This window comes from Vanacampus margaritifer, chromosome 19, assembly GCF_051991255.1.
Source record: "Vanacampus margaritifer isolate UIUO_Vmar chromosome 19, RoL_Vmar_1.0, whole genome shotgun sequence".
NCBI lineage: Eukaryota > Metazoa > Chordata > Actinopteri > Syngnathiformes > Syngnathidae > Vanacampus > Vanacampus margaritifer.
This window is the reverse complement of record NC_135450.1, coordinates 7,593,972-7,610,353: the sequence shown is the minus strand read 5'-3', so window position 1 is coordinate 7,610,353 and position 16,382 is coordinate 7,593,972. Positions and strand designations below refer to the sequence as shown.

The window sequence follows — 16,382 nt, the reverse complement described above, 5'->3', positions numbered from 1 at the left end:
ACTTAGTTTCATTTTGGAGGTTCTGCTATATTGTCCTCAGAATGAACTACACTTAGATAGCTTTTTTTTTCTCCCCTCCCTGTCAGAGACAAACTTTTGCAACTCCTTTAATTTGCTTTCCACTTCCTGCTGCGATAACAGGACGCGCCGTTTGTCTTTTTATTTTCCTCCGACTCAGGCCTTTGCTCTGCTTCGTTACAGCTCCCAGCGGCGCAGTAGAGGAGAACCAGCACACGCCCCCAGCCCTGGAGGATGAGATGAAGGCGTTATTAGACGACAGCACGGACGAAGACGAGGAGAGCAGTTCGTCGGGGAAATCAGACTGCGAAGTTGTCCACTTGCCGCCGCCCATCAAGCCGCCGGTAACGCAGACCGCGTGGATTCGGTGGTTGCTCCCGACACGTTCCTCCTCCTGCTTGTATTCATATCCATTTTTCACTGCCAGATACTCATAGCACCTTACTTACAGACACACACACATGAACTTACCCACCCACTCACATTCTCATACAAGAGGAGAGCAGCAGAAAGCAGAGGGACACTTTTGTTGCTCCTGTCTGACTTGGCAGCACTCGCCAAGGAGCAGTAATCGCTTCACTTGTCGATTAACTATCATACACGGGAGGTGATTTTTTTCAATTTCTTTTTTATTAAACACCACCGACCAATCACGCAGAGGCATTAATGAAGAATGAGCGGCAGCCTGGACGGTAATGAGACGGATCATGTCGAATCCAGTAATGCATCAGCAGGCGGGAGTAAACGCATATTGATTAGTCCTTAAGACCACTGATCAATTAGAGCAGACGTCTGTGATTAAGGCGATGTTACGGGAGGCATTTTGATGCTTGGTATTGGCCCCAAAAAAAAAAAGTTTATTTACAGCTGATGCTCATTTAAGTACCATTTCTTTACTGTGGTTTTCAGTAATTTAACATTATAAAATATCCTTTGTGTGATATGCATTTTTTTTTCTCAGTGTTTTACACTGTGCCCATCTTTTTGTATGTATGACAGGATCACAGGTATTTGCTGAGGGCAGAGGTGTTGTATCAGAGCTGGGATTTGGATGAGTCCCAGTTGGCTTTCGCCCATCTGCTCAATTTCAAAGAAACCCAAGGTACCCGAGCCCCATTCTATAGCCTTTATCACACGTGGAAAATACTGTTTTACACATGCACCACAACATGACTATCTGATTTAACAAAGCTTTTCCTATTTGCTAGGGATGTTTGATACTACTTTTTTTCCAGACTGACTCCAGTACAAGTACTCAGCTCTTAAGTAGTCACCGATACCAATACCAAGTACCGACTATTACTTTTAATACATAACATTTCCACACAAAAAAAAGGATATTATTTTAAAGCAAGACCTATATATCCAAATGTAGCATTTTTACTTAGAATTGCATAAAATTAATAGCAAGTTTCTATTCTTCTAAGTTCTAGTTCCTGATCGTTAAACGGCTGTCATGAAGACGAGACCTTGAAATAAGGCCTGGTATCTGCCGGCCCGATACCGATACCTGGTATCGGTAGTCGCCCATTGCTAATATTTATTCATGTGTATCATATATTTTACAGACTTGTAGTTCAAACGTAAATTATGCCCACGTCAGCTCAGTGAGAAAATGATTAACTGAAACGTGATTATTTTTTCTTTATTTTTGGTCTGGTTGTCTTTATTTTGTCATGGTAACGCCACGTGTGATCATATCCATAGAATCAAAAATGTAATCTGGCTGGTGAATACGATATTAGTCGGCGCGTCCATCCATTTTGTGCAGTGCAGTCAGAGCCACGGAGGAACTGAGCACACTATGTTGCGCATTCAGTACGATATGAGCAATAGCATTAATTCATTTAACCAGCGCCACACTTTTGCTTTAATCCTTTTTGAAGTAAAAAAAAATCCTGCCCGCTCCCTACCAAAGTCTGCATCTCTACTTTAAACCACCCCTGCATTGGTTGACATAATTAAAGTTTTACATAACAAAACTATAAAAATTCTTAAATGGTGAATTAATTCAAGCAGGCCAGGTGAACATCGATGCACCGGCGTGCTTGCATCCTTCACAATTTGCATAAAGTGTGCGTGACCGTAATAATCTGCTGCTTTGCTGATCTTTTTCCTCTGCTGGTTTCCTTGTCTTTATGTGTTATCTGCTGTGTATACGTGAATCTTGTAGTCCAGTGACCACACAAGCCTCCTATGGTTCTCCAACAGGCTTGAGGAAGTGGGTCAATGGGAAGTCAAATGAAGTTTGCTCTTCTTGCCCCCCCCCCCCCCCACACCCTTTCCCGGTGCCCTGGGAAATATCTCAGCAGGAAAGTGAATTAATTTCGCCCAGTTAAGCCTCGTCTCAACGGCGAGGCTGTGCCCTTGATCATGCTCCCTATATGCTACATGGATAGCTCGTGCCACGCCGCACTTTGAACCCCCCCCCCCCTTTAACAAGCTATTTAACAAGCCAAATAGTGGCGCGTGCATGTTTAATGCGCAGCTGCCTGCAAACCCTCAGTATATACCGCTGAAGCCCTCAGCACATAAACAACACCGCTTTGTTTTCATTCAAGGGCTTGTGCACCTGTACAGTATATCAGCCTTTATTGTATTCAGCTTTTATTATCACAGAATGGCATTGTGCTGAATTTCCAAATGGCTTCAATGAGAGTAAGTTGGTGGCCAGGCTAAATGATGGATTGTGGTGGGGAAGGCGGAAGGAGCCTTTTTTTCTGTTTTGGTCCGTTTGAGTTGGGAAGTGCAACAGTGCCACCTAGCACACGAGGGCCTACACAACACATGCTGCTGCTCACGTTGAAACATTCAGTATTACTCTGGTCTACACGACGGTACTTGTCAGTCCAACATCCTTAACGCACCCAAATAAGGGATTATTTTTTTAAGAGGAAATATTTTACATTTTAACACTCACTTCAAAGTTGAATTCATTTTGTTGCAGCATGCTGGTTGTTCTAATTGAAAAACACTGAATTCATTTGTTCATCCATCCATTTTTTTGTAGTGTGTGTCCTTATTAGGGTTGCCTGTGAGCTGGTGGCTAGGATTAGTTGCCAGCTACTGACTGGACTAACTTTTCCCCCTGCCAACCACAGGGCACATATCGACAAACAACAATTCACACTTGCATTTATGACAGTCTAAAACCTCATCCTGAACCTCCATCTTTGCAAACATGCAGTGTTCTTTCCGGAGGAATTGATGGAATCCGTTTCTGTCACGTCGGTCAGCGATGAACAGATCACTGACACGGCCAAAGTCAACCGAAAAGGTCAAGACAAGCCAATTGAAGAAGACAAAGGGAGGACTGGGAGTTCCCCGGAAGAAATGGTAATGTCACAGCAGCCATGATATTATAAGCTTACATCATTTTACATGCGCTTGAGCAATAGCGTATTATTGAAACGATATTTACTTGAAATGAAATGATGCATGGCTATATACAGTAGAACATTCACAACAAGATGACAGTGGTTGACTTACAAGTTCTAATTTACAAACAATTATTTACAAAGCTGTCACCATCTTACATTATACAGCAAATGTTTAACAATTACATAATAGCACCCAAAGTCACACATTCTTACAGCTGAATTTTTCAACCTAATTTTATGACACCTGTAAAAAAAAAAAATTGTGACGTGCATGGAAGCCCAACCCTCCTTTGAAACATTATTTTGATACCCTGGACTCCTTTAAAACCCCAAATTACACATTCTGACAGCTGCATTTTCTACCCATTTTTATGACAACTGTAAAAAATGGTGAGTGTGCATGGAAGCATAACCCTCCTTTGAAACCTTATTTCGAAATCCAGATTCTTTTAAAACCCAAAGTCACACATTCCGACAGCTGAATTTTTCAACCCAATTTTGTGACAGCTGTAAAAAATAAAAATAAAAAGTGACGTGCGTGAAAGCCCAACCCTCCTTTGAAACCTTATTTTGAAACCCTGACTCCTTTAAAACCCCAAATTACACATTCTGACAGCTGCATTTCTATCCATTTTTATGACGACTGTAAAAAATGGTGAATGTGCATGGAAGCCCAACCCTCCTTTGAAACCCTATTTTGAAACCCTGATTCCTTTCAAAACCAAAATCACACATTCTGACAGCTGAATTTTTCAACCCCGATTTTGTGATAACTGTAAATAAAATAAAAAGAGGACGGTGCATGGAAGGCAAACCCTCCTTTGAAATCTTATTTTGAAACCCTGATTCCTTTAAAACCCATTTTGACATCTTAAATTTTCAACTCAATTTTGTAACAACTGTAAAAAAAATCATGACCTTGCATTGAAGACAAACTTTCCTTTAAAACCCTGACCGGTTATGAATCACAAGTGTCTGCACTCAGTGGGTAGAGCAGGGGTGCCAAACTCATATTAGCTCAGGGGCCGCATGGAGGAAAATATATTACTAAGCCGGATCGGTGAAATAATGGTATATAACTTAAAAACAATTGCCGTCAATTATACGCAGATTTCTGCTATTTTGTGGGCCAGCCCTAAATTACGGACCTCAACTGTATTCATATCGTTCCAAAAACAGCGGAACAGAACATTTCCCTCATGATAAACCCAGAATGTTAAGACGTGATTCTTGTTTGCTAAACATCTAATCCTAAATGCAATCAAATTTGAAAGGCAGATTTTTTTTTTCTCCAGCTGTCTGCAGCGCATTTCCATTTGAATATGTTTTTGTTCATTAGCAGTACAGCGTTGTTGGAAGCCGCCGATGTCATGATCTGCGAATAAATTAACTGAACAATGACATATTATATTCAGCGAGCTCTGCATCAAGAAAAAAAAATCTAAATCCACTCTGATTTTCTCATTGAAAGAGACAGACTCTTCATGCGCTTGCAGTGCCGTGACCTTCAGATATGTGTTTATGCTGGTGTTTTTTTTGTTTGTTTTTGTGTGCAGGGCCTTGACCTGACTAAGGCCAACTACACGCTGCGTGTGGCTGTCGATACGAGCCAAGCTGAGAGCATCGTAGTGAAGAAGGATGTTGAGCGAACTGAGCAAATCAAAGCTATTAAAAGAGCCTGGGAGGCGGCTGAACCGGGCCGTGCTGCCAAGGTAACCGAGTGGCTGCGTGTCTGGAAGGCAGACAAAAGTATTGGGACACTCTGCCTTAATTCACCCCCGCCTCCGTTTTTGTTTTTGCAGACATTTTTTGGAAAATTTGAGCAGTACAGTAGGATAGTGGTTAGGGGTGTCAAAGGGGTGGAGCATATCTGGAACAACGGCTGATCGAAAAATTTCAGACCTTATCAAGTTTCAGTGGCTGGTATCGGCTGCCTTCATGAGTAACTGATACCGTCAAATAAGGCTACAATACATCCTTAGGAGTTAAGAAATATACGCATATGCTATGGCTCTCTAGCACAATACTTTTGTCCTTGAGCTTGTGTTACTGTCTTGTTTTGTGGTCATGATTTTTCATCTTGCCTTTTTAAAGGCGTGGCAGCTACGTCTCAACTGGCTCAGTCAATTTTACCCCAACAAAGATGGCAACATTCCAGTTCCAGAGCCAGCCTACACCGACTCGGGTAGGTCGAACAAAAACATGCCGTCCGCATACTTGAACTACTTGAAAATTTGATGTTTGTACTCCACAAGATGACGGATGCAGCCCCATTCCTCCCAACGCTCCCAGTATACCAATTGATCAAATGTTAGGCATCGTTGTTCCAGCTTTGGATTACAGACCGTTCATCAGGTGGGTCTCTATGCTAAACATGTCTCTCATTGATACCTGGAAATTAGCTTTAGCCGCAAGGCTTGATGGAACATGATTGAGACCTTCTTTTTCTTGGGACTGAAATGGATTTAACGTTAAAAACCCTATCAAGTGAATTTAGATGTGCTTAATTATTATTATTATTATTTATTTGTATAAATTTTTTTCTGGAGGAAAAACAAAAAAGATGTGCTTAATTATTATTATTATTATTTATTTGTATTAATTTTTTTCTGGAGGAAAAACAAAAAAGATGTGCTTAATTATACATATTTGAAGATAGTTGCACGTGCAAAGATTGTGAACTACTGTGGAGCTATCACATTTTTGTTTGTTTTTCATTTTATTTTATTTTTTCTTTGCTGGGCATGGACAAAAACAGCACAGTGTGACACACTTCGACTTAGCTTTACTGCCAGTTTAGAGTGCTTCGTTGTCAGCAGTGAGTGCGCAGACGTCATGCAGAAAAAGGCGAAAGATACAAGCAATTCATTTTTTCCCCCTTAGTATGTTAATAGACAGCTGGTGCCGATATCCAACATTTTGATGAATATCGGCGTAAATGAAAAATCTGGCGGCTGATAATCAGTCAATCATCAATCAATTGAAAACTATGTACTGTTGACTTAAGGGAACTATTTATTTACAGTTTCAGAGTCTCTTGTCTAAGATTTAAAATAAAAAAAAAAGTAAACATTTTGCAAATCTGAAAAGTTTGTCAATATAAATACGCTTAAAGACAGTAAAACATTTGACTTTGTATTTATTTATTTATTTACTACATTTTGATACCAATATTTTTCCTTTTTAGTGAAAGTGAATATCTATCTGCTCCAAATATCGCTTATCGGGCTCCTTGACTCCTAATAATCGGTATCGGTGTTGGCTCTGAGAAAAAAAAACGTCCATCTGTAATGCACACCTAGAATTCCTAAACACGCTTGTATAAAGTTGTTCATCTTTACTGCTGCGCTTTCTGCTCGTCAGTTTCACAAAGTGTCAAGTCGGCCGCAGCACAGAGGAAGTGTCTCCATCCCCATCGGGCATGCGCTTTTGTCTCCCATGTCATCAGCTCTGCCTTTTCGCCACCTCGCCTTCGCTGGCACAGGCCATCCCCCGGCCGTGACAAATGAGCCGGTATTTGGGTCTCTTAATCAAAAAGCTATTTCAGGACCCCCCGCTGAGCGCAACGCCTCAGTGAGATGTGCCCTCTCCTGTCACTCGCCCTCGCCATGTGTGTGTGTGCAGCTGTTAATGGCTGCAGACGATGTGGCCTGCAAAGTCTAAAGGCATAACCACGCACACACACACGTGCACACACTCTGCTGAAAAAGGTTGTACTGGCCAATGCTCATTAACTCTTACTTCTGTAGCTACTGGCTTCCCCTCATCATTAACTCCAGAAAAAGGCAAACACTTTTTTTTGTTTTTTTTCTCCATCTATGTTTGCACCTCAGATGGCCACTTGTACTTTTCTCTTCCTCCAACTAAAAACTTTTGCTAACTGCCTCCATTTTTGGCTCTGCCTTCCTCTTGTTCTCGTCTTCTTATCACACACAGACAGACAACACACTTTTGTGCCATTTCACAGTGACATTACAACGAAGCCTTTTAAAGCAGAAATACTCACACCGATGCCATTTCGGATTTATGGCCAGGCGTGTGAGATAAAGCCTGGATTGTGAGTCCACAATTTCCTCTGCGCATTTCTGCATCTGCCTGCCACATTTCCATTCACACGGGATACACATTGCTGCCTGTTTATCCGGCAACTGTAGAACATTGTATGGTTTAGAATAGAAGTTTTAAAATACCGACTATCTGCAGCACTTTGTGATAGGACCACACTGTCCAAAATGTTATCACCAAAGATGAGGTCAATAAAAGGATGTGGTGGCCACTGGCAACTACAATATCCTTATGAAATACATTAAACTAGGCAAAGGGTTTGAATCTCGGCTCTGGCCTTCCTGTGTGGAGTTTGACCGTTTACCCGGTGCCTGCGTGGGTTTTATCAGTTACTCTAGCGATTTCCCGCATTCCAAAAATGTTCATGTGAGGTTAAATGAAGACTTTAAAGTAGCACTAAGGAACTTTTCAACCTTAATAAAATGTTTTCATAACTCTTCTGATAAAACATTGACTTCAAACTAGTTGAATGATACTTTTGCCGTGGCCTGAGGGGTCTGTATCATTTTACTGGCACTAAGCAACTTTGAGGAGGAAAAAAAAAACAAAAAAAACTACAAATGTGCTGACTGCTTTATGGCATACGCCACTTCCACCCTTCCCCATTCGTTACAAAGATGGAAGTCAATTTGATTGTCGACACATGATTACTACTTTCCTGACATTGGGTGCAAAACAACTGAAAAGTTTTGACTGAGAAGACAAAAAAAGAAAAGGGAAGCTACCCGGATAAATAGACAGTCAAGGATCAACATTTCACTTGCTGGCGTGAGCTAAAAAACAACGCAATGCGCTAGTCCTCATGGGAAATGTGGTCTTCCTTCAGACATAACAATACCGCTTTTGTCCATATGGCGCTGCAATAATCAATGTAAACTGAAAAGTTCCTTAGTGTTGCTTTAAAGAGGGCAAGCGCTAGAGAAAATGGATGGATTAATTAGTTTTTCTATGTCTAAAGAATCTGAGTGAACACATTTTGCACTGTTTGAATCTGGATTTTGTTACTATTTTAGTTTTACATATGTGAAAGTGAAAATCCATGTCTTGACACACCGCAGAAGAGAGTTGTTTGAGTTGCCAAATTTGAATTATTAAAAAAAACTCAACTTAAAATGATGAAAGTCAAGCTATTTCCTCCACTCTTAAATGATGTGGGCTGAATGTACTAACGCTGTTATTTATGTATGGAGTCAAATTCAGTAAGCGAACAATGTGGAATCCTTTGATTTAAACAAAATAAAAATAAAAAATGAAGAATAGCACCATCTAGTGTGGAAAGCAAGAAGTACATTACATGCAAGCACAAGCTTTATGATGTTAGTGAGTGTTAAAATTATAAACAGTACTATATATAAAAAAAAAAAAGTTTGAGTCTGCAAAATGTCTGCATCCAACTAGCCGACATGTTAATAAGGTCCATGTGTAATTGACGCAGAAGTCAAAATGACAGCCCAATCCTGCTGGACCCCGAGATGGAGGAGAGCCAGCGGAAAGAGCGCTTAGAAAGGATCCAGGCCTACCAGTTGGAGCGGGACCTGCTGGTGGAGGAGCGCGAACGCAAAGCCACCACCAGGAGGGAACGAATGCAAGGCCTTCTCACACAGTACGAGGACCAGCAGGTCACCTCACCGTCGCCATCTGATGGATAAACTGGCAGCCATCGTTTGAATCCGCCGAAAATATCTGTCCTTTCGGCTCGTCTCAAAACTTCTCTCCCTCCCTCCTGTGTGTCTGCATCCTTTCCAGACGGCGATGGTGCAGGAGCAACAGAAATTCCACGACATGTGCACGCAGCAGAATCAGAAATCCAACGACACTCGCAAATGGCTTAATAACCGCATAAAAAGGAGAGAGGATAAACACACGGCGGATGAAGCCTAGCAAGGACGCTCCATCCACGCTCAACAAAATCTCACTTGGCCTAACGCGAGTCTGTTTGACCCCGGACAGCACAGCTCAGGGCTTGATGTTAGCCGCGCTCAGTTGCTAATATGCAAATCCATCACTTGGCTATTGACAGCCTCATATCTATTGACAATTCAAGGACGCAGGAAAAGAACATAAGTGACTGGAGCAATATTCAAGCGAGGCGCAGCCTCACTGCGCCAAAGTGATACGACTTATGGACCTCAGCAAAAGTTGCATCTTCATGAATAACTTGACAGAGGAAATGAGCCACAGAGTAGAGTCGATGCATTTTAGACGGTTAGTGGAAACGGGTTGCGCAGGGAGCACTGAATCATTTTGACTGTGAAGTGACAGTTCGAACCAGTGTTTTCGCTTGCACAAATACAAAACAAGTTGAACTAAAATAAATTTATTGTAGTGTACAGTTGTCTCTCGTCATATCACGGTTCACTTTTTGGGCTCTTGCCGTATTCTAGATTTTTAAATCGTTTCTAATTTTATATTGTGAATTTTTCGCTACGATTGTTTCACTCTTAAAAAAAAATAAATAAGAAAAGTGCAATGTGTTCCTTACACAATCTATAGTAAAGTGCACATTGCTTAGGGTGACCATATTCCCATTTCCAAAAAATAAGAGGACACTTGCCCCTGCCTTGAAATGGTGGTACGAGTCGCAGTGTACTTCATCTCCTATTAGTCACGCGATGCCAACCGGTCATTTTCATGAATTTATAAACCCCCGAACAGGACGTAAGAAAATGAAGAAAAGGTCCTCCTAACATAGGACGTTTGGTCACCCTAACCATTGCTAACTATTTTTGATATAGCCTACCACCGCTAGTTCAAGTGAAATGTAGCCCCTCAAGAGTACATAACTAGAGATGTCACAATCAAGATTTGTTGGCTTCTGATTTGATACGATTTTTTTAAGGCAAGCTCTTTCCGATACCAATCTGATACTGATAAGTGAAAGGATTCATATACATTGTAGTGAAAAGTATTCACGTAAAGTACGTCGATGCCGTAAAAACCCGTGAAACTGGATCGGTCCGATCACGCGATCTCTGATACTCATAAAATAGTGCGACCGGGAGCCGATACCGTAAATCCGATCAGGACCTTACTAATAACAACCCAAATGATTTCAAAAAAGCCCAAATGAAGTCAGTTCAGAAGATCATCTGTATCAGGCAATAGTCAGCCAATCTCCAACTTAGTCTACTCTAGAGCACTACTGATGATTCCCGAGGTCATTGGGCTCAAAGGTTGTTCTTGTCAATATCGACCTTTTCCAATAATTATCATATTATCATATTGACACATAACTTGTCCCCAATCAAACCTCAGGTTAAATGCAAGCTGCATCCACGTAGGGATATACTCAGCCTTGCACCCCCCCCAAAAAAAATATATATCTACACAATATGCATGGTAATATTCTGCAAATTATTTGCTTTCTTGAAGGACACTGTATTGACTAACGGCATGCCGGATACACACAACATCTCCCCAGCTGCTGGGTGATTGATTGCTCGATTCATATATTTGTGCGCCGTCCTTACACAAGACTAAAGAAAGAAAGTAAGCCTTATGAAACTATATCTTATATTGCTAGTTTAAGGTTTTAATATTGATTTTAAGTGTTGATTAGTTGATGTAATCTTTAGTTAGTTGCACAATTCAAATGTTGGGAAAAAGTGCTGGTTGAGAATGAATGAGATAATGCTGCCATCTAGTGGTTGTGAATATTAAAAAAAAATAATAATAATCTCACCCTGATGCCTGGTACTGTGCTTCCTTCCATAGAACAGATGTTTCCATTCGGAGCATCTGTAGGGAGGGTATAATGAAATTGTCTATGTGAAATGTGTGTGTGCTCAGTGTAGTCGTCCTCAGTAATTGCACTCGTTGAAAAAAAAAAACATTTAGGCAATATAAGCGGGTCGTTCACATTCAAGTACAATACAAAGATGTTAATCTGCTGCTGTGATATACTGTACAAAAATGGCCAAATGTGTTCGCCGGGCCTTTTTCTGCCCCTTTCCTGCTTGATGTGTATTCCACTCCACTCCGCCAGGCCTCATTGATTCTGCTGCCGTTTCTTCCCCATCCTGCCACTGAGCATTACCTTGTCTCTGCACTGATGCTTCGTTCCCCAGCCATATTTTACTCTAAAATATTTGATTTTTTCATCTAAACGTGTGCGTTTCCTTCCCGCAGGGTACACGAGGACCATCGACTGGACCGTGTGTCTCGCGTTGTTGGCCGAGAGATTACCCTTGCGCTGTAATTGGCTGTATTAATGGAGAGGCTGTTTCGTAATTGGCGGCTGTTGGCTCGACGCAAAGATGAGAGACAAAAGGATCATGCGACCTTGAAAGGAAAGCTACATGTGAGTTGACTCCCCACAAGTAATAAGAAAATATTGGATTCTTCAATGGAGCCGCAATGTAGGATGATGCAATTAAGGGGAACTGGATACACATTCCCTGAATGGTGCGGGGACGGTGGTGGCTTTTTAATTCACTTTTCATTTGCGAGATAATAATTCAAGACTGGTTTAATCGATTCATTTCCACATGCACGGCAAAGGACGGTCTACCTTTCAAGAATTTGCTGGCTTTCTATGGAGCCTGCCATTATCTTCAGGCAATCTTTAATCATGCCTTAATGTCTGCAATAGTTCACTTTTATATGGACTGAAGCTTTTTCCAGATTTGTTTAATTTAGCACAAACTCACCTTTTTAGGAGGAAAAGCTCAGCCATTTGGAGGGGTTCAGATTAGACCCACTGCTCCTCCGCATTGAGAGTAGCTAGGGGAGGTGGCTCGGGCATCTGTTTAGGATGCCTCCAGGACGCCTGTATGGTGAGGTGTTCTTGACACGACCCACCGAGAGGAGAAAGACCCAGAACACGCTTGTGAAACTGTCTGGGAAGGTCTCAGGATCCCCCGATGGAGTTGAAGTGTCTTGGGATACGGATTAGACCCACTGCGTCACATCGAGAGTAGCTAGGGGAGGTGGCTCGGGCATCTGTTTAGGATGCCTCCAGGACGCCTGTATGGTGAGGTGTTCTGGGCACGACCCACCGAGAGGAGAAAGACCCAGGACACGCCTGTGAAACTGTCTGGGCTAGCCTGGGAATGTCTCAGGATCCCCCGATGGAGTTGAAGTGTCTAGGGATACGGATTACACCCACTGCGCCACATCGAGAGGAGCTAGGTGAGGTGGCTCGGGCATCTGATTAGGATGCCCTCTTTGATGCCTGCCAGGCAAGGGTGTTCTGGGCATGACCCACCGAGAGGAGAAAGACCCAGGACACGCTAGTCTTGGCTAGCTTGGGAATGTCTCAGGATACCCCCCCAGAGGAGATGAAGTGGCTAGGGATAGTAATTAGACTCAATATCCACATTGAGAAGAGAGACCCCGGTGAGAGTGTCTGGGCTAGCCTGGGAATGTGTCAGGATGTCCCCGGAGCAGATGGATGAAGTGGCTAGGGATAGGGAAGCCTGGGCTTTTCCGATTAAAGTTGCTACACCCGTGATCCGACCCTAGATAAGTAGAAAGAAATGGATGGTGGATCACCAAACTTTTCTTCCAAGTCTGCAAGCTTGTGCTGAACTTGTCCCCGGGCTTATTTCAGCAGTTTACTATTTGAGCCTGCCCAACTGTTGAGGATATTCTGGCAAATGGGTTCTCCATCTCCCTGGGCAAAATACTCAAGGTCGAACACCCTGCTGCGAGTGAACATACCGAGAGGTCAGGCCTCAGAGGCCGGCTCTGCTGATAGAAGATAGAGGAGCAAGACCTTTCAAAGAGAAAAACCCGCGCTATCTGTGCTTAAGACTGTGATAGGTAGCGAAAGACCTAACCTTCATGGTGATAGAAGACAATCACTCGAGAGGAAAAGCTGAGGCTAACAGACTGACAAGCAAGCCTTTTACTCTTCTAATCCCAACCCCCCATTACCCTGTGTATCACCCTCTGCGGCGCACACATTTCACAAGCTCCGGCCAGCAATGGAGGCTGGACACAATGGCAGACGTCCCTAACTTGATTCTTGTAAACTGGGCTATTCCTCTCCCTTTAATCGCCTCTCATTGACTTCACTGTCTCTACGCTGTTGGTCGGCCGACCTCCAGCGGCGCCATGGTCAGACGGCGTAGACACAGAATTTCTGAGAGATGATCTGAAAGAATTCGTATTGGGAAGTAGACCAGCAAGGACAGGATTGCCATTAGTAGCTCTAATCAAGTACAACATCCCAAATCTTGTGGGTTCTTATTTTTTTTCCCTGTCGCTTACAGATTAGCTTCCCTGTATAAAATCTTGCTTATTTCCCCAGGGTCTTCTTCACTTATCAATGTCTCCCAAGTGCACCCCCCGACTACCTATTAATTGTAAAGATAAGCCTACTCTTAAGTGAAGGTCAAACGGTGTCAATATTGGCGCAGAGCTTTTCTATGTATGTGGGGAATGTGGTTAAACGCGAGTCTGGCTTTGTGTACACTCGGCATTTGACAGTGTCAAATGTTGACAGCTGTCCTTCATGTACTTTCAAGATGTAAGGGGGGGAGGCTTAAGTGATTTTGTCTTAAATGACAAGTGTCCTCTGTGCACGAAGACCTGTCCGTCTCGTTTAAATCAAGCAAGATGGCAGCAATCCAAATCAGCCCAGTGCATGATGTCACAGCGGCCACAAATCGTCCGTGGCAATAACAGAGGAGTGACTTTGCTGCAGCTGATTTACATTCCAGTTTTGGTTTCTTCACATGTGGTCGTGCAGAGATAAAGGGTGGATGTGATGAAGCAACTTCCTACCGTTGCGTTTGTTCAAATCACGCTTTAATTGCTTTTGCGTTGGGAGACGACTAAATTAATTCAGCGATTGTGGTTTACACACCAGAGCCCAGGGAATGTCAGCTCGCCGGTGCCTCCCGCTGGATTGGTTTGCGCAATAGCAACTCTGGGAGGATTATTACGCCGCTTAATTTGCCATCCGAGGCCTGGGGGGGGGCTGAAATAGTTTGTGCTTTTTCTGCACACCTTTGTGGAGGTAGAGAAAGGAATTTGAGCTTTCCTTCATGACTTTTGGATTTGTGTACTGAATTTCACGGCATTGCGTTTTGGTACCCCGTGTTTCCTCAGATGACAAGCTTCTGTTTATCACGTTTTTTTTTCTTCTCTTCATAACAGACTCCGTGTTTCCCATTGGTGGTTTCCACCACCATAAAAACATAAAGAGTAAATATAAAGCTAGCCTTCAAGGGGCCATGACCTTTACAATGACGACAAAAGACAGGGAATTGTCAAAGCACAGGTCATAGACTCAGAGGCACGGTCATGGGGAAGTGCTGATTCGATCAACTCTGAATCGATGCGAGTTGAAACCTCAAAGAAGGGCAGAAGGGGGATAGAAGCCGTAACTGCCCACTCATTGATAACCTTTCCTGTGCTCACTATTGATTATTGCCATCTTGGATAACAGGACAGCCAAGCTCTTCCTCCACATCTGCTTTGCATCATTCCGCTTGTGTTTATACGATGCCATGAACAACAGATGGCAGTAAGAGCATCATCACCTTTTGTTGGATTTTTATGACTTAATCCTTGCGACTCGCCCCTGAAGAAAACCAACCCGACACAACCTCGCCTTAAAGACTCGGTCCATCCAGAAGCCTCTGAGTCATAGCCATGGCAACACTGGCACTGGCCTTTCCTTGAACAGCGGCGTCCATCTGCCGCGCGATACGAGTGGGTCAGATTATCGCCTTATCGGAACGGGCACCAGCTGCGGCGCCCCGAGTGCAGTCGAGCAGACACGTCGCAGTCTTGCCCTGAGCTATTTGCAGAAATGAATCCACACGCGCTGCAAGTCATTTCTACCTCGTTTGGAATTGGGGTCTTTGGAGCTTATGGTCGTTCTCGTGCCTTGCTTTCTGCTCGCTGTTGTTCTACGTGTCACCACTAGATGTTCCCCCCGGACTTTGTGCTGTTATTTCCTGTTTTACTTTGAAAGTATTTGTGTGCTTGACTGATTTCCTGCCTGTATTCTCGCACACATACGATTCAAATGCCACATTCCCAAGTGTATGCGTGGCATTTAGTCTCGTGTAAGTATTTATCTTAGAATTTTACCAGGCTGCCCACGGGATCTTGTTTATTGAGTTTCTTCCCTCATTACAACATAATCTGTCTACAGATACATGATTATGACAGTCACTGGCATACCATTAGAAATTACGGCCTTGAGATTTTAGACCCTGAAATCAAGGACAAGCTGTGAAATCTGGCATTTTTACAGCATGGCCCATCTGGATATTTTCAGCCTTTTGAGGTCGTATCAGTGAAATTTTTGGCTCAGGTTACTTTCAAATATAGTTTTTTTTTTTTTCTTCTTCCCCACCTGCTTCTGTCACCCAGGTCTCACTTGTATGATGATCTGTGGGTTCTTGATTGATTGGCAAGTGGCGACTCAAAAGTCGACTGCAGCTTCTCCGTGACCCCGAACAGGATATGCAGTACACAGTAAATGATGTCGCGTAAATTTGACTCTATTTATATAGGGACCAAATAGACTCGGTTTTAGCGTAGGCTAAGATTTACACTAGGAAGAGAGTAAGATAGAAAAATTACGCTCGGGGTGGGGGGGTCATTCAAGGGTTGAGGAACAAACTCTCACAACCTTCAGCTTGGGAGACCATACTTGCCACACTACCACCTGAGCTATGCCCCTCCTACTCTTTGCTTATCTCCAAGAGATCAAAGACATCGTTTTTGGTCCCTTGGAGTTAGGACGATTCCACCTATCATGAGTGATATACTAACACAGCAGGAGCTGCGTGGTTCAGGGAGTAGATCAGCTGTCTCTCAAACGGATGGTTGGGATTTTGATCCTTCACCCTTGAGTGACTTTTTTTTTTCCCAATTATTTTTTTTTTTTACTCTCTTTTGAGTGTAAATATTACTTTAAAACTGAGTCTAATTGGTCCCACGCTAAATAGATAAAAA

The 16,382-nt window shown here is 42.9% G+C and overlaps 1 protein-coding gene across 5 annotated transcripts in view; it reads left to right on the top strand.

Annotated features, from left to right (window-relative positions):
• The window catches only part of adgb (androglobin), a 45,250-nt gene extending 35,441 nt beyond the window's left edge, over window positions 1-9,809 (top strand). For 4 of the 5 annotated variants that reach the window (XM_077551909.1, XM_077551910.1, XM_077551911.1 and 1 more), the window contains 8 exons: window positions 202-362; window positions 1,018-1,120; window positions 3,206-3,354; window positions 4,955-5,110; window positions 5,493-5,583; window positions 5,654-5,753; window positions 8,899-9,082; window positions 9,210-9,809. In XM_077551909.1, coding sequence (XP_077408035.1) covers window positions 202-362; window positions 1,018-1,120; window positions 3,206-3,354; window positions 4,955-5,110; window positions 5,493-5,583; window positions 5,654-5,753; window positions 8,899-9,082; window positions 9,210-9,344 — 1,079 coding nt within the window. In that variant the 3' untranslated portion in view covers window positions 9,345-9,809. The remainder of the gene's footprint in view (window positions 1-201; window positions 363-1,017; window positions 1,121-3,205; window positions 3,355-4,954; window positions 5,111-5,492; window positions 5,584-5,653; window positions 5,754-8,898; window positions 9,083-9,209) is intronic. The other variant, XM_077551912.1, reaches the window with a different exon arrangement.
• Window positions 9,810-16,382: the final 6,573 nt, after the last annotated feature.